At 50.1% G+C, this 21,154-nt stretch overlaps 2 protein-coding genes across 7 annotated transcripts in view; one reads left to right on the top strand and one right to left on the bottom strand.

The window, feature by feature from the left end:
• The window catches only part of PPARA (peroxisome proliferator activated receptor alpha), a 94,163-nt gene extending 81,125 nt beyond the window's left edge, over window positions 1-13,038 (top strand). The window contains exons 7-8 of one of the 2 annotated variants that reach the window (XM_030815368.1): window positions 1,121-1,568; window positions 4,465-13,038. In XM_030815368.1, the coding sequence (XP_030671228.1) occupies window positions 1,121-1,568; window positions 4,465-4,712 (696 nt within the window). In that variant the 3' untranslated portion in view covers window positions 4,713-13,038. Of the gene's footprint in view, window positions 1-1,120; window positions 1,569-4,167; window positions 4,203-4,464 lie in introns of those variants that run through there. The other variant, XM_030815369.1, reaches the window with a different exon arrangement.
• A 256-nt stretch (window positions 13,039-13,294) lies between these two features.
• CDPF1 (cysteine rich DPF motif domain containing 1) lies at window positions 13,295-18,711 on the bottom strand. Of its 5 annotated transcripts, none has more exons than XM_030815363.1 (4): window positions 18,688-18,711; window positions 17,443-17,553; window positions 16,375-16,490; window positions 13,295-14,512 (listed from the first exon to the last, which is right to left on the bottom strand). In XM_030815363.1, exons 2-4 carry the CDS (start codon window positions 17,551-17,553, stop codon window positions 14,290-14,292), a joined length of 450 nt encoding a protein of 149 aa, XP_030671223.1. In that variant the 5' UTR covers window positions 18,688-18,711; the 3' UTR covers window positions 13,295-14,289. The 5 variants fall into 5 exon arrangements, with proteins under 5 accessions (XP_030671223.1, XP_030671222.1, XP_030671224.1 ...); XM_030815362.1 differs by lacking the exon at window positions 18,688-18,711 and adding an exon at window positions 17,676-18,052; XM_030815364.1 differs by lacking the exon at window positions 18,688-18,711 and having other exon boundaries at window positions 16,379-16,490; window positions 17,441-17,667.
• Between the last annotated feature and the right edge of the window lie 2,443 nt (window positions 18,712-21,154).

The raw sequence follows: 21,154 nt of genomic DNA, 5'->3' as shown, positions 1-21,154 counted from the left end.
TGCTCCAGAATGTGGAGCACTGAGTGAAGGTTTCAGTCTCCTGCACTGAGAGAAACAAGGGCATTCCGAGGCTTTTCCACTTTATCCCTAAAGAGTTTAACAACACTTGTTTGCTGATTTCTACATAGATGTGAACTTTCTGAGTTGTATGTATTTACATGCCAAATTTATTCATTGAGCAGCGTTAAATAATGGTGTTCACCTCTAAAACGCATATACTGGTAAAATTAAGAATGATCGTAATTAAGCCTCTTGCAATAGTCATTAGGAGTTCAGAGAATATTTAAGAATATTAAACTAACTAATATCCTCGTTAGTTTTGTTTTGACAAAATCAGTACTTCAGTTTCTTGTTTCTTTTTTTTTTTTTTTTTTTTTTTTTGAGACGGAGTCTTGCTCTTGCTCTGTCACCCAGACTGGAGACTGGAGTGCAGTGGCACGATCTTGGCTCACTGCAATGTCCGCCTCCCAGGTTCAAGCGATTCTCCTGCCTCAGCCTCCCGAGTAGCTGGGGTTACAGGTACACACTATGCCTGGCTAATTTTTTTTTTTTTTTTTTTTTTTTTGAGATAGAGTCTCGCTCTGTTGCCCAGGCTGGAGTGCAGTGGCGCAATCTCGTCTCACTGCAAGCTCCACCTTCCGGGTTCACACCATTCTCCTGCCTCAGCCTCCCGAGTAGCTGGGACTACAGGTGCCCGCCACCACGCCCGGCTAATTTTTTTGTATTTTTAGTAGAGACGGGGTTTCACCATGCTGGCCAGGCTGGTCTCAAACTCTTGACCTCAGGTAATCCACCCACCTCAGCCTCCCAAAGTTCTGGGATTACAGGCGTGAGCCACCATTCCCAGCTCAGTACTTCAGTTTCTTAGCAATGAAATCCACCCAATGTCAGGTGATGATTATTATTATTTTACTGATTTATACTGTTCATTCTCTATTAATGTCTTATTTTCCCCAACTGATTTTGAAGTTGAGTAAGGACTGTGTTCCGCGGGTATCTTGAGTCCTCTGAGGCACCGAGCTTGGTGATTTGGACGCAGGAGCTGCTCATTAGTGAACTGATAGCTGGGAGCATAGCGCATCCCACATCACCTGACTTACCTTGGTGTCCTCCTTTGTAGCCTTTTGTCATACATGATATGGAGACACTGTGTATGGCTGAGAAGACACTGGTGGCCAAGCTGGTGGCCAATGGCATCCAGAACAAGGAGGCGGAGGTCCGCATCTTTCACTGCTGCCAGTGCACATCAGTGGAGACCGTCACGGAGCTCACAGAATTCGCCAAGGCCATCCCAGGCTTCGCAAACTTGGACCTGAACGATCAAGTGACATTGCTAAAATACGGAGTTTATGAGGCCATATTCGCCATGCTGTCTTCTGTGATGAACAAAGACGGGATGCTGGTAGCATATGGAAATGGGTTTATAACTCGTGAATTCCTAAAAAGCCTAAGGAAACCGTTTTGTGATATCATGGAACCCAAGTTTGATTTTGCCATGAAGTTCAATGCACTGGAACTGGATGACAGTGATATCTCCCTTTTCGTGGCTGCTATCATTTGCTGTGGAGGTGAGTGGTTGATTTATTCTGCTGGTGTCATGTCACTGACAGGCTCCTGTCTTGAAAAATTTGACAGTAGGAAATCCAGTACCAGCTTGAGCTGTTCCAGTGGAGGGGACACTCACAGGGTGGGAAGATGTCTGACCCTCAGTCACTGCTGAGTAGAATTCAGTGGGAATTATATCAATATTGTATAATATTATAGTATATATTGTTATCTATAAATATGTATTAATATTATGTAAATGTATGACATTTTAATCATAATGTTAGCCAGGTGTAGTGGTGCACACCTTTAGTCCCAGCTACTTGGTAGACTGAGGCAAAAGGATCTCTTGAGCCCAGGAGTTCAGGTTGCAATGAGTTATGAATGCACCACTGCACTCTAGCCTGAGCAACAGAACAAGACCCTATTTCTTTAAAGAAAATTATATATTTTGCACAAATATATATAGAGAGAAAAAGAGGTCGGACATGGGCCTGTAATCCCAGCCCTTTGGGAGGCCGAGGTGGGTGGATCATTTGAGCCCAGGAGTTTGAGACCAGCCTGGGCAACATGGCAAGACCCCGTCTCTACAAAAAAAAAATAGAAAAAAATAGTCAAGTGTGGTGGCATGTACCTGTAGTCCCGGCCACTTGAGAGGCTGAGGTGGGAGGATCACTTGAGCCCAGGAGACAAAGGTTGCGGTGAGCCAAGGTCGCGCCACCACACTCCAGCCTTGGCGACAGAGAATGACCCTGTCTCAAAAAAAAAAAAAATAAATTATGCACACACACACACACATATTTCGTTTATATTATAATTATGTCTAATATTATAAACATATAGTTTATAGATGATGATATTCCTGTATATATTATATAATGATATTGTATTCATATTATAGACAATATTGTATGAAGTGCCATACAGATGTCAGTACAGTTGCTGTCACAGTCAGTTATGTTGATGAAAAGTATATTTCCTAATGCAAAGTATAATATCAGTCAGTAGCTAAGTGGCAGTGACTGCAAGGTTTGCTTTGCCCGAGGAAGCAGATCCCAGGGAAGGCCGATCTGGTCCTCTCTGTGGAAGCTGGCTCTGCAGCCCCCACATTTTTGGCTTGGTGTCATGTTCCTTTAAATAGCCCCATCTCAGGTCTAGGAAGGTCATCCACCTACTGCAAACTCGGCTGACCTTACCCAGGGTTGGTGGAGACGGATGGGGTCTCCCACACTGCCTGCAGCCATACTGCGCCCGGGGGATTGACTCACTGTCAGCATGGAGCTGACTCAGCCCTACCAGCCGTGCCTGTTACTGTGTGGCTGGGCACAAGTCAGATGAAGGAAGTCCTTGCGCTCTGGCGTAAAGTGTACAAAGTCAAAGCAGTTACGCATAATTTGTCCTTTAGTATGGTCAGGATGTAGCATTGTGGGTAAAATGCAATTGCAGAACTATTTATATGTAGCATGATCACAGTTTTATAAAGGAAGTTATAATCCTATATCAATCCTATGTATATAGAAAAATGTCCAGTGAGATATATGTTAAACCTATTATGGTGGGATTAAAATTATGAGCGGGGATTTCTTTCTATTTTTCAAAAAATTCCTTTTTTTTTTTTTTTTTTTTTTTGAGACAGAGTCTCAGTCTGTCACCCAGGCTGGAGTGCAGTGGCACGATCTCAGGTCACTGCAACTTCTACCTCCTGGGTTCAAGTGATTTGCCTGTGTCAGCCTCCTGAGTAGCTGAGATTACAGGAACACGCCACCACACCTGGCTAATTTTTGTATTTTTAGTAAAGATGGGGTTTCACCATATTGGCCAGGCTGGTCTCAAACTCCTGACCCAGGGTGACCCACCCACCTCGGCCTCCCAAAGTGCTGGGATTACAGGCGTGAGCCACCGCACCCGGCAGTAATGCCTCTCTTTAGAGACTTAATAGTTATAGCCCCAGCCACTCTGGAGGCCGAGGCAGGAGGATTGCTTGAGCCTAGGAGTTCCAGTCCAGCCTAGGCAACAGAGCAAGACCCCATCACTAAAACAACACAAAAACAAGAATTTTAGAAATAAAAACTTAATAATTATATTTACAACCAAAAACAATGAAGATTTTTAAATCCTCATCACTAGCAACACTGTTAAGAATCATAGCAATGGCTGGGTCTGTAAGGGAGCACCGCCTGCTGAACATGGCTCGGGGCAGTATTTTCTGGACCAAGAATCAGGTCTCATGCTTTGAGACTGTCCCAGGATGTCTAGTGCCAGCTACCCCAGGCAGGTCATCTGGTGTGAACGTTGGCTCTTCCTGCACCAAGTCTCAGACCTGCCCCACCCTCCTCCCCACTCTGGGTATCCTGATCTTGGCTCACTGCAACCTGCGTCTCCCAGGCTCAAGCGATTCTCCCACCTCAGCCTCCCAAGTATCTGGGATTACAGGCGTGAGCCACCGTGCCTGGCCTACAAAACCTAGTTCTAACACAATCACACTCCTTAAATATGGTGGAACACTTGAAGCTGAATATCTAGTTTCGATTCAAAAGCTTCATTTCCCATATTATGCAAAACTGGTGATTATCTCCAGAATGTACTGTTCCTCCTAATAGCTCTAATTTTTCTCCCTGACAGGTGGTCATCAGGTAAATCACAAGTGAAAAGGCCGCACCATAAGGTGTACTTAGGGCACTATTGCCGCCTAGTAGTATGAATATTTAGGAAAGATTACTGGTCCTGTCTGTCCCTACTTCACCTATTGACTTTGGAAAAACCTATGTCTATCTTCCAGTCAAGTTGACAATATCTAAAGGAAGCTCAGTTTTTTTCTAAGAAAGGCCACATAAAATAGGCATGTTTGGTTCCTGAAACTGATAAGCAGTTCTTAGGTGATTATCACACTCAAACCTCTCTCTCTTCTTTCGAGACTAGATCGTCCTGGCCTTCTAAACGTAGGACACATTGAAAAAATGCAGGAGGGTATTGTACATGTGCTCAGACTCCACCTGCAGAGCAACCATCCGGACGATATCTTTCTCTTCCCAAAACTTCTTCAAAAAATGGCAGACCTCCGGCAGCTGGTCACGGAGCATGCGCAGCTGGTGCAGATAATCAAGAAGACGGAGTCGGATGCTGCGCTGCACCCGCTGCTGCAGGAGATCTACAGGGACATGTACTGAGTTCCTTCAGATCAGCCACACCTTTTCCAGGAGTTCTGAAGCTGACAGCACTACAAAGGAGACAGGGGAGCGGCACGATTTTGCACAAATATCCACCACTTTAACCTTAGAGCTTGGACAGTCTGAGCTGTAGGTAACCGGTATTCCACATCTTTATTTTAACCAGTACTTCTGAGAGCATAGAACTCAAATGTTGGGGGTAGGTGGCTAATCTCAGGACTGGGAAGATTACGGCGAATTATGCTCAATGGTCTGATTTTAACTCACCCGATGTTAATCAATGCACATTGCTTTAGATCACATTCGTGATTTACCATTTAATTAACTGGTAACCTCAAAATTCGTGGCCTGTCTTCCCATTCACCCCGCTTTTGACTATTGTGCTCCTTTATAATTCTGAAAACTAATCAGCACTTTTTAACAATGTTTATAATCCTATAAGTCTAGATGTATCCAAAGGTGAAGTATGTAAAAAGCAGCAAAATATTTATTTCAAAGACTTCACTTCTGTTTCCTGAATCTAAAGAAAGACAACGTGCTGCTTTTTAATCATAGGATGGAGAATTTTAAAGAACTGTTGGGGCCGGGCACAGTGGCTCACACTTGTAATCCCAGCACTTTGGGAGGCCGAGGCGGCTGGATCACAAGGTCAGGAGATCGAGACCATCCTGGCCAACATGGTGAAACCCTGTCTCTACTAAAAATACAAAAATTAGCCCGGTGTGGTGGCACGTGCCTGTAATCCCAGCTACTCGGGAAGCTGAGGCAGGAGAATCACTTGCACCAGGGAGATGGAGGTTGCAGTGAGCTAAGATTGCACCACTGCACTCCAGCCTGGTGACAGAATGAGACTCTTGTCTTAAAAAAAAAAAAAAAAAAAAACTGTTGGATAAGCTATCAAAATGCAGCTGTTGTTTTGTTTTTGGTTCACTGTTTTCGTGGTTGTAACTAATATGTGGAAAGGCCCATTTCCAGGTTTGCGTAGAAGAGCCCAGAAAAGAGTCTCAAGACCCCGCGCTCTGGACTGTCATAAGCTAGCACCCGTGGTAAGCAGGACAAGACAAGCTCCCGAAGCCCACCAGCTTCCTGCTCCACTCAGCTCCGTCCAGTCGACCTGAACCCACCCAGTCTGGCTGTCTGTGGGAATGGTGGTGTTCTTAGGGACGGACTGACACCTTACTTGTCAGTGTTCCTCTGGGCCCCATTTGGCAGCTCCCATATCTTTTGTTATGTTGCTTTTAAAGATATGATGCTTTATTGTTTTAACTCTTGGTGACAGTAGATGCTCTCTGGAGCGCAGACGAGGCACATGGGACTTCATAGCCTGGGCTGGGTGGGAGCCAGTCACCTGTGGATCGAGAGAGGGGGTAGGGTCTTCTTCAAATGGCAGTTTTACTTCAAATGGCAGATTTCACAAGAGTTGGTTATTTTTTACAATGGTTTAGGTTGTTAAGTCTCCTTTGTATGTAAGGTAGTTTTTTCAACATCTAAAATATTTGTTTTAGCCTTCAAAACCAACTTACCAACCTCAGTCCAGCTGGGAAGGCAGCGTTGATTATGGCAGTTTGTCAAGAATATATGGACCTGGAAATACTTTCTCTCTCTGTCCACCTGGTAGATAAATTGTCCCATCAAGAATTTTCAGATCTGGACTGCAACTGCCAGGACCACCGCCTCCAGGGAGTCGCTGGGCACCTGGAGGTATCGTCGATGCCTCTCCCCCATCTTTAGAAAATCTGGCTCTTCGTAGGTCATTATTATTTTAAGAATGATTAGGATTGATAAGGGTCCCATGACCAGCATTATGAAAATGCAAGAGTGGGAAGGACACAGTGTGAGACTTCCACTAGAAAAAAGTGAAAGTTAGGATTAGGACATCCTTTTTTAAAAATTACAAATTTAGTCCTGTTTTGGTTTTTGTAATCAGGCCAGGCGCCGTGGCTCACACATGGAATCCCAGCACTTTGGGAGGCTGAGGTGGGAGGATCACTTGAGCCCTGGAGTTTGAGACCAGCCTAGGCAACATAGCAAGACCCTGTCTGTATACAAAATTTAAAAATTAGTTCATCGTGGTGGCATACACCTGTAGTCCCGGCTACTCTGCAGGCTGAGGTGGGAGGATTGCTTGAACCCAGGAGGTCGAGGCTGCAGTGAACTGTGATCTCACCATTGCATTCCAGCCTGGGTGACAAAGTTAGATTCCACCCCCTCCCACCCCCGCAAAAAAAAAAAAAAAAAAAAAGATGCAATCAAAGGGCCTGTTGGCCAGCAATGGCAGCAGCAGCGGCAGGCAGTCTGCCCAAGTGTCTTAGGAACCAAAAACAAATAAAAGTGTTCCCATATATGCCACCAGCCAAGTGGCCATCCTAATTCAGAAAGAAGCTAGCCTTTGAGTGGCATGGTGCATCCGTTTCAGTATTATTTCCTAAAATGAGAAGCCCCTGTGTTGACAAGATCCAGGGGCTGGAGCCCAATGCCAAGCCTGTGTTGTCCCCAACGACCCTGCAGCTGCTCGCTCTGATGTGCCCTGTACCATTCAAGGAGACGTGGTCCAGGAAAGTGAGCCTCCTGGTTTTCAGAGAAGTCATTGTTCTGTTTACATTCTCATAAAACCTGTTTAAAATGGCTCCCTGTCTCAGGCTTTCAGCAGTAACAGTAAGCTGACTGGCAAGTTCGATGTTAGCTCCCGGGACACTCAGCAGCGAAGGCGAGCATTTGGTTTTCTTAAGGCCCAGCAAGACTTCCAGGGACATCTCTGGTGAAGCCAGAATGGAGACACTGGTGACCTCAGGCTGAAAGTCACTCAACATTGGTCTCTTGTGTTGATAGGGAAGGAAATCACACATTCCTATTTCTTTAAATAACAAAACCACTAATTGCCACTCAATGCTAGAATCTTTTGGGTCACCTAATCATAGATTTTTCAGGGCATTAATACTCAAATATAGGCTGGTTATGCCCCAGTTCAAACAGGAACTATTAACAGAGTGCATTTCTTGCTTGCTGGGTTTCAGCAGACAGCAGCCAAAAGAACAAAAGAGATGTCAGGACAGATTCCAGGAGTGTCGGAGCACATGTGTGGCACCCGCTCCCTCTGGCAGTGAATGCAGGAAGTCGCCAACTTTACCCACTCTTCAACAAGTCATTGTTTAAACACGGTTTTTCATTTTCTCAACTTTTAATAGCAAAAAGTGCCAAAGTCCTCAGAGACCAAACAGTCTTGGTCTACTGTGCTGAGCAGGGTGAAGGCACGGCGAGGGGCTCCTCCCAGACGTGCCTCTTGTGTGCCAGCTGGCTGTGGCTCGGGAGCAGACGCAGGCCTCCCCACTGTCCAGGGGAGCCTGGCGGCGCATCCCTCCTCTCCCACCTCCTGGCACTTCCAGCTGGGTGTCCCACATGTTGGATTCTGTCCCCACCACACTTCCAGAGGCCGGAGAACTGCGCAGGCCTAAGGCCGTTTGGATGAATTGTCAAAACAAGATGCTTTCAGTTACAGCGGCAGGAGCGGGACTGGGAGCACGGGCTGACGGCTGCTGGTGCCTTTCTTCCCACCTCGCTTGCCTGTTTCCACTTGACCTTTCCTCCAGCTCCGATGAGAAGAGTATGAAGCATCTTCCTAACGGCGTGTTTGCTATATAAACATAATGGACGTGAAGTGGGGCAGAAACCCAGAACTCAGCATTCGAGGATGCCCAGGAGAGCCGTCCCTGTTTTAAAGAGCTGTGTTTTGTTTCATTTTTTTTTTGCATTTTAAGAGCAGAGAAGGTACCCTTCTGCTGCGCTGATGCATTTCTTACACTGGGCCGTTTAAGACCCCCAGGGGAACAGCCTTCCTGGAGCATTGTCTGCAGGTTCCAGGGACAGGGCAGCCTCCCAGAGCTGAGCAAGAGCTCAAGGCATAAATGAGAGATTTGCTACCCGTGAAAAGTCAACAGCTTAGCCACCACTTCCCCCCAATGGACCATGTAACAAATACCTCAGCAGGCCCTGCAAAAGGCCGTGCTAGAGCTGAGGTGCACACCCTGCGGCCTCCGTAGTTAGGGCAGGTGGGATGGAGACTCCTCGAGTGCGCACGCCTGAGCCTGCCCACACACAGGGGAGCAGCGTCTCGTATGACGTCTGGAAGGAACTTCGGTTGTGTGAAGGGAGCCTTGAAGATATGTGCAAAAGGTGCTACCCCAATTTGGTGAAACTGACATTGGGCACGTCTTGGACTTAGGAGAAGCGGCCGATGGTCCCGGCCTGCAGTGACACCCCCCGACACGCCACCCCCAGCACCCCCTCTCCTTTTCACCTCTTCCTGCTGGCCATGCGGAAGCCACTTCCTCAGAGAGACCCTACCAGACATGGATGGAAACAGATGCATCATAGCAAGCCTTGATGAAACCGTGACCTCCTAAGGTCTGTCTCCTCTGAGCTTGGACCCGTGCCTCTCTGTATTTGGTTCCAAGCACTTCCCACCTCAAACTCCCGTTTTCTAACCACTGTAGCTCTGGGCACATCTGATACTTACCAGCCGCATACATGATGGAGGATTTTTTGGTCCTGATCCAGTGGCTACACCTGTCTTTGAAATGTCTCACTGAACTCCAGTTTTAAAATAGATTCATTGCTTCAACACAGCAAGCCCAATGCACTCAGCTAAGACTGGCTTGACTGACAGCCTGGCCTTTGGTGGAGGGCTTCCTGGGGCCTGGGCAAAGCTGGCCACCTTCAACAGCTGGTACCTCTTCAACAGTGTGGCCTTTCGAAATGCAGATGCCATCAGGAGAACGTGCCCACAGCTCACCACCTATGGATGCCATGGCTCTGGGCAGCTTTCAAAGCAGGTTCCTGTGGTCTCCTCAGCTGTTTGAGGGGGTAACAGCAAATCAGCCTCCATTTTAAAATGAAAACACCAGCCTCCAGATGTAGGGCCTGCTGGGTGTTGCTAGCTGCTGGGCCCCAGGCACGGTGCACTTTCTCCACCTCCTGCAGCCTCCCTGTTGTTTCCAGACACTTACACCTGGTGAGTGCAAGGACAGGTGACCCAGGGGCCTGCAGCCTTGTCCTCAGCTCCCATCTCCTGGACTGCCAGCCTCACCCTCTGCAGTTAGCATGGTTGGCCTGATGCAGGGATCCTGAGGGATTACTTTTTAGACCTTCTTTCACATTCAGAAAAGTGGTATAGATTCAGGAGAGGCAAGAAAATTATGCTGTCCATAGAAGTCACCCATGAAGACTGATGCCACCACGTGAAGGCTCATGATTATTAAAAAGTGTCCACGGGAACCTCTCGTCCACAGGAGGTTTGTCTCAACACTTCCCATTTTTATGGCATTGGCATTGCCAAGCTTGGGGAAGTATCCGCTCTTCTCATGTTAAAAGTGGCCCAGCTTCTCTTAACTCAGTCCAAGCTGACTTGTTCAGCTTCACTGGAATTTCTTACCAACCAAATATTTGCATCGAGCAAAGGGGACTGTGTGCACCTCCCTAACGGCAGCGATGATGGCTGCTGTCATTCAAGCCCATCTTCAGACGTCACAGTCTGGAAGTGAAATGTCCACAAATATCTGTGGCAGAAAAGGCTATAAGGACCACCCAGCTGTGCTGCAGCTTTACAGAGCAAGGAAAGATTGTGGCAAATAAACGATTAACCTGCCTCGACCGTGCTGAGGGCAACCAAGGCCATCTCACCAAAGGATTCTTCGATGCCATTAAATCATCCCGTGACCTTCCTGCTTCCGAGTCCATGGCCTTTGCCCAGGGCATGTACTCATCTGAGAGGCCTTCTGCCTAGAAAGATCTAAGACTGGGTTCCGACGGTTGCAGTCTAGGTTTTTGCTGCGATTTCTATATTTTCAGGCGCCATTTTGACAGCATTCAGGAAAATGGTCATGGACCCCATAGTCTAGGGTAAGAATAAAGGCAATAAATTTGGTCTGACTCAGAATATAGGAGATCCATATACTTCTCTGGAAACCACAGTATACACTAAAATGTGAAATTGAAGGTTTTGTTAAAAAGAAAAAGATAATGAGCTTCATGCTTTGTTTAGTTACATAATGATTTCCATTATGCTATTTCTGTGAAATGCAGCAGGTTCTTATACATTTCAGTGGCATGGGCTGGAAGCTTATCACAAAAAGCCATGTGTGTGGCCTTCTTATTAGAACAGAAAGAGACAGGCTGGTGCCCAAGGCTGCTGCCTGCTCCACCTTTTGCCAGCTCTGGACATCTGAGGACGTCCCTGCAGATCTGGAATGGGGCCCTCAACTGACGATTTGCTTCTCAGAATTTCAGTTTGAGACATGACAGTTATAATCAGTTACTTTTCTCCCCCCAGAGAACCCCTTTTGTGAGGGGAGAGGAGCTATGGAATGTGGTTCAGCCAAAACACATACAACTACATCCTTTTGGAGTCCTTTGCCAACAAAAACAGACCAACAGACCAGATGGTGTCCATGTTCAATATCATGTCTTTATGGATGCAGCTGATGACCTCAAATACTTGAGTGGTCTCATGGCTGTTAGATGGATTATTTGAAAAAAAAAAAAAAAAAAAAGAGAAAAAATAATTGATTTTTACATCATAGACAGCAAACTAAGACCTGGGGAGGGGGGTCAGCTTTTATTTTATTTTTAAGTTTGCTAGTTGGGTCAAATGTGAGAAGGAGGGAGTCTACCTGCCACCTCTTCTCTTGCCCCTCTTCTGCCCACACATCCAGCATCAAAAATCCATTCATTTAATGAATTGATAAAGTGCCATGCAAACTGGTGCACAAACAGGCCCCCAGTCCACGCACCCTGGCTCCTAGGAAAAGTGGTGACCAGGCGGGGGGGGGCATGCTGCAGGCCTGGGACACAATCGGGCACCTTCCCCGGACCCCCAGGCCCTGGCTGTGCCTCAAGTCAGAGAGGGTCAGCCTTCAGGCCCTGGAGAGGAGTGACTGGCTGATCATTTCACAATAAAATCACTCACTTTTGGCAACTTCACTTTTTTTAAGGCACAGTCAGTTCCTTTTTCATGTACCTCACAAAAGATGAAGACCATTTAGTACTCTTTTGGGTAAGATTACAGTGTTCATGTTAAATATCACTTTTTTCTACATTGTGTGGTAAAAAGAACTATGGTAATAGCTATATCTTAAATACTATGATTTGAGTTTTTGAAAAATATCCTAATACAAATATTTTACTAACTTACAATCATACTGTATCTAATAACAAACATTTGGATTCTTTTGAAATCAGTGTTAATGGACTCATATTCTTAAAAGCCTGGCTCTCGACCCTATTGGAAACACAAAGGAAGCTGAACTCAAACATCTAAAATACACTGCACACACACACAGCTTTTCATTTCTCCTGAGCCATGCAGAATTTAGTTTCAATGTGGAAATCTGTTCCCTTCACCACACTGTATATGCACAGAGCACAAGAGAGGCTATCTTTAGCCACTTCCACCAGCGAGGCCTTAGACTCCAGGTTAGAGGCCACCGATTTCATGCAACAGTGTTTCGCTAAAGACCCTTCACTATTCTTGTTTAGTAAATAGCTGTCTGCTCTTCAGGGAACTGTTACCTATAGGTTATTACCAAAGAACTTTGGCAATTGGAAATGTCCTGATGGAAATTATTTGCACCTGCCGGTTCTCCGGCATCCTCCGGGTGGCCCAACCCAAAGCATAAAGCAGAAACCACAGACCCCGTGAGTTTCCCCATACCTGTTTCCAATAACTTGACAAAACTTCTCGGTGCATATTGGTTACACCCTCTGGGATCCATAATGCCATTAGGCTAAAACCCTAAGGGAGAGGGCTGACAGAGACGCACACGCGAGAAGGGGGCAGATCCCACAGCAAGGACTGGGCCCAGTCTCTCCATGTGTGCTCTATTAGTGAGTGCCTTATACTCTCAGTATTTTGGGGCTTACAGCTTCTTATTTGTGCTAAACAGGTGCAGTTGCAAAGTAGGAACTGCCACACAGGCCCCAGCATCCGCTCTCAAACTTCATACCTCTCTCCTGGTGGGGGGAGCGGGCATCCAGGACCTCCGGAATCAAGGGTGTGCAAAGGGTGAAAGTAATTTTTCTAGTCACATGAACTGATTGGTTCCAGGCAATTAGAAAATGGCTATAAAATAATCTTAATTTTTAAAAAAAATCTTGGGTCTTCATTTTCCTATTAGGAGACTGAACTGACCACATGTATTGATTTATATCCTGAATATATGGGAATTTCTGTGTTTGGGATGTCCTACTGTAAGACTGATGAATGTACAGAGTTAATTTCAGGGTACAGTTTTGCCTTAATGGTTTTAAAAAATAAACTATTTTTTAAAATTTTTTGGTGAGTTTTGAGTGATGCTGCGAGATGGACTGTTTGGTCTAAAAGAACCAAGTCCCCAGCTGTGGGGTCTGCCCTCCGCCAGAACAGTCCCTGCACCCCTCATGGAGGCTGTCTCTACCTGCAGAGTCCCTTTTGTGTCCTTCAGCATACAGAATGGATCAAGGACAATGTGGCTCCGGAATACGACATCCTTGCGTCTGAAGTCACATACAACGGGAACTTTTAAAGCAGTGGGCATCTTAAAATCCATCAGTGCACACGTCAGTAAAAACTCTATTCATTCCTTTCTGTGATAGTTGGCCTTGAGTAGTTACAGAGCAGTTCCTGCCTCTCAGAACTCCAAGCAGACATTCCAGAGCTCACAGATCAGTGTCCCACCAGCTGCTACCCTGGAAGCTTCAGGGAGATGGGGAGCCTGGAGTAGGGGGTGCTGCAGGAACCCCCAGCAGGCAGTGGGGCCAGGCTTCGCAGGCACCCAGGGCTGAGTTTGAGATGGCAGGGGGCAAGCAGGCAGGCAGCGGGACGGTCTTGAGGTGTGGGGTGAGGGCAGGAAGCCCACGGCATTCCTGACTTGGAGTTGAGGGAGACAGAACAGAGGGGCCCGAGCCAAAGCCAGCGCCTGAGGGAACTGGAGAGTCTAGAAGCCAGCACTCAGCTTCCCAGGAGACTCCAACCATTGCCGGGCCAAGTGCCCAGGGAGAATGTCGGGTACCCAAATGCCTCAGGGGAAGATTCCTTTTCCAAACATGAGCTGGTTCTTTGGGTTTTTAATTATAAACATAATACATGGTCAAAGTTCAAAACATTTTCCAAGCACCACATTAAGGATATGAAGTAAAAATTCTATCCCCCCCTAGACCTTCCAGACTGGCTCCAGAAGGCAGCTGCTGTCAGTGATTTTCCTTACAGAGAGACCACTGCAGCCACCTACAGTGCACCATGGCCCTGACACAGTGTGGCATCTCCCCCACATGCACCTGCACGCGGCCTCTTAGGAGCTGCCCCGCTGAAGGAGGTCATCTCTCTCAGTCACATCTGAGCAGCACTCACTCAGGCCTGGGCCCTGAGGGGCATGTGGGGGCACCTGGCCGGGTTCCTGGCTATGTCCTGTCTGGTGTCTGCCTTTGGGCTACCCTCTTGCTACAGCTCCCTGGGCCTGTGGCTGCTCCAAGCTGGACTCCAGCTCTTCTGGGCTGCAGTGCTGCTCCCAATGGTCCAGAAACAAGGCCAGGCATGGCAGCTCCCAGCTCAGCAGCATCCCTGGCGCAGGCTGGCCCAGGAGCTCTGTGCAGGGTGCTGCCTGATGACCCAGCCCCGGCTGCACTCACGTCCGAGAACCGGGCTGGCTGGGGGTCCTCTTTGATGGAACTTTCCTTTTCTCCAAGTCTTGCCGAATTTCCTGAGGAAAAGCACTGATGTTCTCCTGGACACAAGGGAGGCAGAATCTCTTAGAGTAGAATAAACTGCATTCCTGAAAGAAGCGGACAAGGATGGAAGCTGAGTATCCTGGGAACACGGTGCAGCTCCTCCCAGGGGCCAGCCCTTCCCACACTTGGGAGGCTGGGCTGGGGCCCCAGCATGCACAGTGTGGGCAGGTGGCCAGAGCTAGATCAGCAAGAGGGAGAGCCAGGCCTGAGGGCCTGGCAGGGTGTCCAGGAGAAAAGCAATGCAGGCCTGGGCTACCCTGGGTGGGAACAGCTGGGATGGGACAGAAAGACCCTGGAGCCTGCTCTGCTCCATCACGGGCAGTGACAACAATGGAAAGCTGGAGCACAGGCCATGCCCAGAAAATCCCAGAGTCCTCCCCTCCCAGCTATCACAGCAGGAACAGTGGCCACCTGGTGCTGGGAGCGGCAGGAGACAGGAAGGACAGCCCCACAGACCAAAGACGCCATGGACGAGCCAGCTAGTCTGGGCAAGAGGCCAGAACTGTCCAGCCATGTCCTCTCTCCTCTCTCTTACACACTAGAACTCCCGAGATTCATCACGGTGCACAGCATATGGCTAAGGATGACATTCCCCAGCCCCCTCTGTAACTGGGCATCGCCATGTGACTCAAGCTGGTCAGGGGTGTCAGCAATCGTGTGTGCCACCTCCTGGTCATGCCCTTTGAAGGAAAGGACTGTGCTCTCACATCCCTTCCCACTGCCTGGGATGCAGATAATTGTGGGAGCTGCCACAGCCACAAGGGACCCAAATGGAGACTCTGCTGAAGACAACAGGGGTGCCCTTCCAGCCAAGGCCACCAGTTCTGGACTCTTATACAGGAGAAAGTAAGTAAATAACTATTTGCTTTACTTAGGCCACTCTTATTTGTGGTGTCTGTCTGTTCTTAAAGCTTAGTGTGCTCGCAAACATAAGGCCGCCCTCCTGCAGTTCTTAGAAAAGACGCTTTGCTGTGGAGATCCACTCACTAACCACCTACTGTTTAAACAAAGCTGAAGACTTGTGGTACCTGCATGCGCCCCCCACCCCCGCCACCCCGCTGCTCACAATAGAGCAGCCCAAGGCCAAGGTGTTGCATTCAAGACCTCCACCTCCCCACCCGGCCCACCCACCTTCGCAGTCTTCCTTTCCCAGCTTCTCCTGAACCGCCAGCTCCTCTATGAGCCTCAGATACTCCCATGCCACACTGCGGAGGCTCCTCCCACCCTGGCCCATCTCATACCCCTGGCTGTTGACACAGCTCCCCTTTGCGTGTGTCGACCTGTGGCAGATGCTCAGGGACATCTCAGACTCCGGGGTCACTCTGAGTACACTGGCCACGCTGTGAAAGCCACACTGCTCCACTTCCATCCGTCCGTGGGTTTTCAGCTACCCAGGTGAACCTGGCCCACCCAGCCTCCCTGAAGCTCAGTTCCCTCATCTATACAATGGGTAGAATATAATACTGCTTTACCTAAGTTAGGGGCAGGACTGAATGAAGCCTCAGCAGTAAAACAGGTCCCAAGCACAGGACCTGGCACACAACAAGTGCTCATGAAAGGACAGTCCCTTCTCCTGGGAGATCCCTCCAAGAACACCTAGAAAGTAAGTCACCATCCTGGTGAGAGGGAGCACAAGGACTGTCTGCACTGTTGGTGGGAAGAAGAGGAACCCTGAGGGGCCACTGGGGTGGGTGCGGAGCCACCAAGAACCTATCTCCGTTCCTACACCAGGCTGAGACCCTCTAACTGACCCTAGCTTGCCCTCTCACCTCTCCCCTTCATCAGCTGAGGGGCCCCATCTATAATGGGGTGAACCAGCTGGTCCCTCCCTCCCAGCCCTCCCTACCCAGGGAGAGCTCCAGGATAACCACAGCAAGGACAGGTGGCCCCAGCCCACACTGCTTACCCACCGGGCCCACACACACCAGCCTGCTGCACAAACTGCAGCGCGAGCCGAGGACCAGGAATCTGTCCTTGTCGGAGGTGAAGGGATCCTTCATGACATAGCTTTCCTCCAGGAGGCTGCAGGAGAGTGATGCCAGTGTCAGAACAGCCCAGATCTCTGATGTCGGAAAATCAGCCATGAGCTATGTCCGGGCAGCAGCAGCCTGGACCTCTGCGGGGCCTGCACACCTGTGTGGGCTCATCAGGGCAGGGGACTAGGCCACCCGTGCTGCAGGGCAGTGACAGAAAGGATAAGCAACTGGGGGCCACACTGGCACTGAAATTGAACCTGCTGTCACCTCTGTAACAGCCATGGTAGAGAGAACCCCTTGTTCTCAGCCAAAAGCAGGGCTGCTGCAACATGGGCCCCCAGACCCGGACTGATTCACCAGAGTGGGGGCACAAGGCTGCCATCTGAATACCCCAGGCCTCCCTACACCCCAAGCCACACCCTCACAGCCCCTGGAAGCCAGCTGGCCTCACGCTACACATCAGAATGAGACCACAGGGTGACATGATGACACTCAGGCTCCTGGTCAGCAGAGGGACCACAGCCAGAAGGGAAAAGCCATGCCCCTGCCACTGCATCCCATGTGAGTAACACACCGGCCGGCTTTCCAACAAAGTGGCATTTGATGAAGGACAAGCTGGAGGTCAAGAGATAAGCCCCTGGACCTACTGGCTCTAATCCAGGTCTGCAAGGGAGACAGGCCTCCCATTAAGAAAGTGTCACGGCAAGGGTGCAGCCCCAAAGGGGGAGGCCACCACAGGTCCCCCAGCTGCTGAGCTGCTCCCCCACAGCTAGAGCAGGTATTGGACTCTGGGCTAGGTGTGGAGGAAGGTTCTGGAAGAGTCAGACCTCAAGCCTTGCCCAGGCCTCCAGAGATTACACCGGAAGCATTCAGAGCCTGGCCAGGGTGGGGCCTAAAGCTCCACACCCGAGCCAGCTGTCAGACCTAGGCACGGCACCCAGCAACCAGCACTGGGCACAGGCCTCCCTGGCACTGGCCCAAAAGGCATGGACTCACACCATCGACTGGGTGTTGGGGGGCTTCTGTCCCACATAGCTGTACGGAGCTGTCAAGGTACAGAGTTCACACTCAAACACTCCCAGAGGACGGGACTCTGCATGGGACGCCATCTGCAAGATCAAGAGATGGGGTGTCCCTGGGTCACAGGCTTTCTCAGGAATCCTGCCCCTTTCCCAGCTATGAAGACCCTAATGATATAGTTCTAGGACAGTTTCCTGCCTCCCCACCGTACCCTTTTCTCTATCCCCAGCTGAAACAGATTTTCACCGGTGCCCAGAGTGACAGGATTTGCTGTCCATATTCCAGTGGTTTAAGGTTTTTATACTGCTAGAGAGAAGGATCTAGACAGGATCCAGCCGGAGCAGCCATCTCTTCTTCCAGGTCTGCACCACGGTAAAAGCTTTCTGGTCTCTGCTCTGCCCCATTCTTAACCACAAGCCTCCAGTGAACACTGGTGGAGAAGAGCCCAGAGTGGGTGCAAACTCTCCTGTTTCTGCTACTCCTAGAAGCTCTATGTCCTCACACTAGTCCACACGTGCTATACAGCATTTCAGTAAAACTGTTTTCTTGGCTGGACGCAGTGGCTCATGCCTGTAATCCCAGCACTTTGGGAGGCCGAGGCAGGCGGATTACGAGGTCAGGAGATCGAGACCATCTAGCTAACATGGTGAAACACCGCCTCTACTAAAAATACAAAAAATTAGCCAGGCATGGTGGCGGGCGCCTAGTCTCAGCTACACGGGTGGCTGAAAGGCAGAATGGCGTGAACCGGGGAGGCAGAGCTTGCAGTGAGCCGAGATCGCATCACTGCACTCCAGCCTGGGACACAGCGAGACTCCACCTCAAAAAACAAACAAAAAAACTGTTTTCTTATCTGCTTGTATGGAACCCCCTTCTCATGTTCATGGTTGGGTCTTGGAGACCTCTCTTTCCTTAGATTTCTGGCTAAATGGCTGCCATCTGATGGGTTCATCAAGTTACGATTTTGCTGATACCCAGCTCCTTCTTTGACTATGGAATCAAGTACGACATTATCAGCTGGCCCCTAGCTCTTGGCTGTGACCTCCCCTCGCCTTAACTGAGCGTGGTGTATAAAGGCGTATCAAATGCGATGGCACCCCACTGGGTGACCCCAGATGCAACTCCAGGAAGCATAGGTTACCAATGACTTTAAAAGTCTGGTCCGGTGCAGTTGCTCATGCCTGTAATCCCAGCACTCTGGAAGCCAGAGGAGGGCGAATTACCTGAGGTCAGGAGTTCGAGACCAACCTAGCCAACATGGCGAAACCCCATCTCTACTAAAAGTACAAAAATTAGCCGAGCATAGTGGCGGGCGCCTGTAATCCCAGCTACTTAGGAGGCTGAGGCAGAGGAATCACTTGAACCCAGAAGGCAGAGGTTGCAGTGAGCCGAGATTGTGCCACTGTACTCCAGCCTGGGCGACAGAGCGAGACTCCTTCTCAAAAAAATAAAAATAAAAATAAAAATAAAAAAATTAGCCGGGCGTGGAGCGGGCGCCTGTAATCTCAGCTACTCAGGAGACTGAGGTAGGAGAATGGCTTGAGCCCGGGGGGCGGAGGTTGCAGTGAGCCGAGATCGCGCCACTGCATTCCAGCCTGCGCGACAGAGCGAGACTGTCTCAAAACAAAACAAAAGTTACGATCCGATCGCGGGTGTGCGTGAACCTGATCCCGCTTCTTTTCTGCACACCGGGGCGTCCTAGGCCCCTGCCGAGGCTCCTGGGGGCGACGCCTGTGAGCAGGGACGGCTGAGCGGGTCCGGGGGTGCTGGTGGTCCCCGCGAGCCTCCGAGTGCCCTCTCTCGCCCCAGCGCTGCCCGAGATCGGGGGGACAGTCCCGTGAGGCCCACACCCCGCTACTCGGTCCCGTCCCCAAAGCTGAGAGCGGCTGCGCCGACTCCTGGCGCTTGGAACCCAGCAGGCCACGCCGGCGCGGAACTCAGTCCCGGCGAGCGTGAGGCACCCTGAGGCAGCGCAGGGCCGGGCCGCAGCGCGCTCGAACTCACCACCGCCCAACTCGCGTGGGGTCTGCGTCCAAGGCGCCTGCGCGGCCCCGCCCCACGGCGGCCCGGCCAACCCCGGTGCAGTCGCAGGCGCAGGCGCAGGCGCGGAGCGGGGGGTGGGACCTCGCGGCGGTTTTCCGCCTCCGCCTTGCTTTTCCGGTGGCCGCGGTCCCCCTGGCGGGTTCTGGCTCTGAGCTTCAGGGCAGTCCTAGAGGCTGGGCTCCGTGCTCAGGGACGTCGCGTCTGGCCGTGCGCTGCCGGAGTGCGCGGGCCTGGCCTGCTGTCCTCGCCGCTGCGAGGCGCTTAGCTTCTTTCTGAGTGTTCCACCGGGTTCGACAGGGTCGAGGTGGCCGGCGCTAGGCCCCCGGATAGCTGAGGGGCGCGAGGGCGCCTCCAGTCTCCCACCCGCTCTCCCGCGCCGCAGACTAGGCTGCCAGTCTACCCCACCGGGATGTCCACCCCCGTACGCAGGAGGGGGTGTGTCGGCCCAACGGAGTCTCAGGACCTGTCCTCGCTCCTCCAAAGCCCACGTGGCCTGCGGCGGCCCTCGGATTTGCACCACGTTCTCCTTTAGCCTCCCGGGCCTCTCCGCTGCCCCTCGCCTCCAGGCACCAGCCACACCTACTTCCCTCTGTTCCCGCCCGTGGCCTCTGACAGGCCGTGCCCTAGACCCGAAATGCCTGCCCCACTCCTGGAGCCTCCGGTGTGTGAGAGGCACCTTTCCCTGGGGTCAGGGGCCCGGACTCTGAAGCAGGCCTGGCTTTGCCTGTGGGCCTCAATCCTCCCAGCTGGAGTCCCTCGCCCCAGCCGCAGCGGGCCTTCACCTGTGCTATGGGGACGACAGGGTGGCCGCCCTCCTTACCCCAAAGGTTTGAGGGTTTTGCTCCACGCGGGAGAAGGTCTGCCTGTGTCACCAGCTCGCAGCCTTTCACATGCTGTTGCGTTACCGGGCCCTCTGTGACCTTTCCCTAGGCCGAGGGGTGCTTCGTCTCTGTTCTGAGAGACCAGAATTTATTCTTGGTTTGTTAAGCCACATTTGTAGGAATGTTGCCAAGTTGCAGCAGGCTGGGGGTCTAAGACTTGCTCCTTTGGCTAATTGAGAAGTAAGGATATAGAAGGCATTTTAGCACTAATGGAAACCAGAACCACTCTTAGACCTGGGCAAGAGGGGCCCCAGAAGTTAGCAAGCAATTGGCAAGCAGCTGGATTTCGATGACCTCCATTGTGCTTAGAGCAACGGCATTCGATTCGTTGGATCATTTCAAAGATGACATACTGGGTTGTTTTTGTTTCTGGAGGTGTCTAAAGATGGAACATGTTGAAGCATTTTGAATTTGACCTGTGACTACCCTCAGATACAATGATGGTAACCCCATGAGTGCTGTTAAAGCAATTTGACTTATTGTAGACCGGTTAACACATGAGATGCATTAAAAGAGTTAAGTGAAATAATAGGCAGCATTCAAAGAGCAAATCATGGTCTTTGGCAGAAAGCAGAGTTAATTTTGTATTTGAGCTGTCCAGTTATTAAAATTAGAAAAAGCTTTAAAGAATCCAAAAGGATTTAAAATATTGCGTAAAGTTTTAGGAGAAAATGGTTTCCGAAAAGCAACTGCATATGAAATAAGCACTAAAATGATATTGAAGTACAATGTAAGAAAATCGGAACTAGAAGCATTTGCTGGAGTC

The sequence above is a fragment of the Nomascus leucogenys genome, chromosome 7b (genome assembly GCF_006542625.1).
Source record: "Nomascus leucogenys isolate Asia chromosome 7b, Asia_NLE_v1, whole genome shotgun sequence".
Lineage (NCBI taxonomy): Eukaryota > Metazoa > Chordata > Mammalia > Primates > Hylobatidae > Nomascus > Nomascus leucogenys.
Note: the sequence above shows the minus strand (reverse complement) of the source record. Positions and strands in the feature narration are given on the sequence as shown.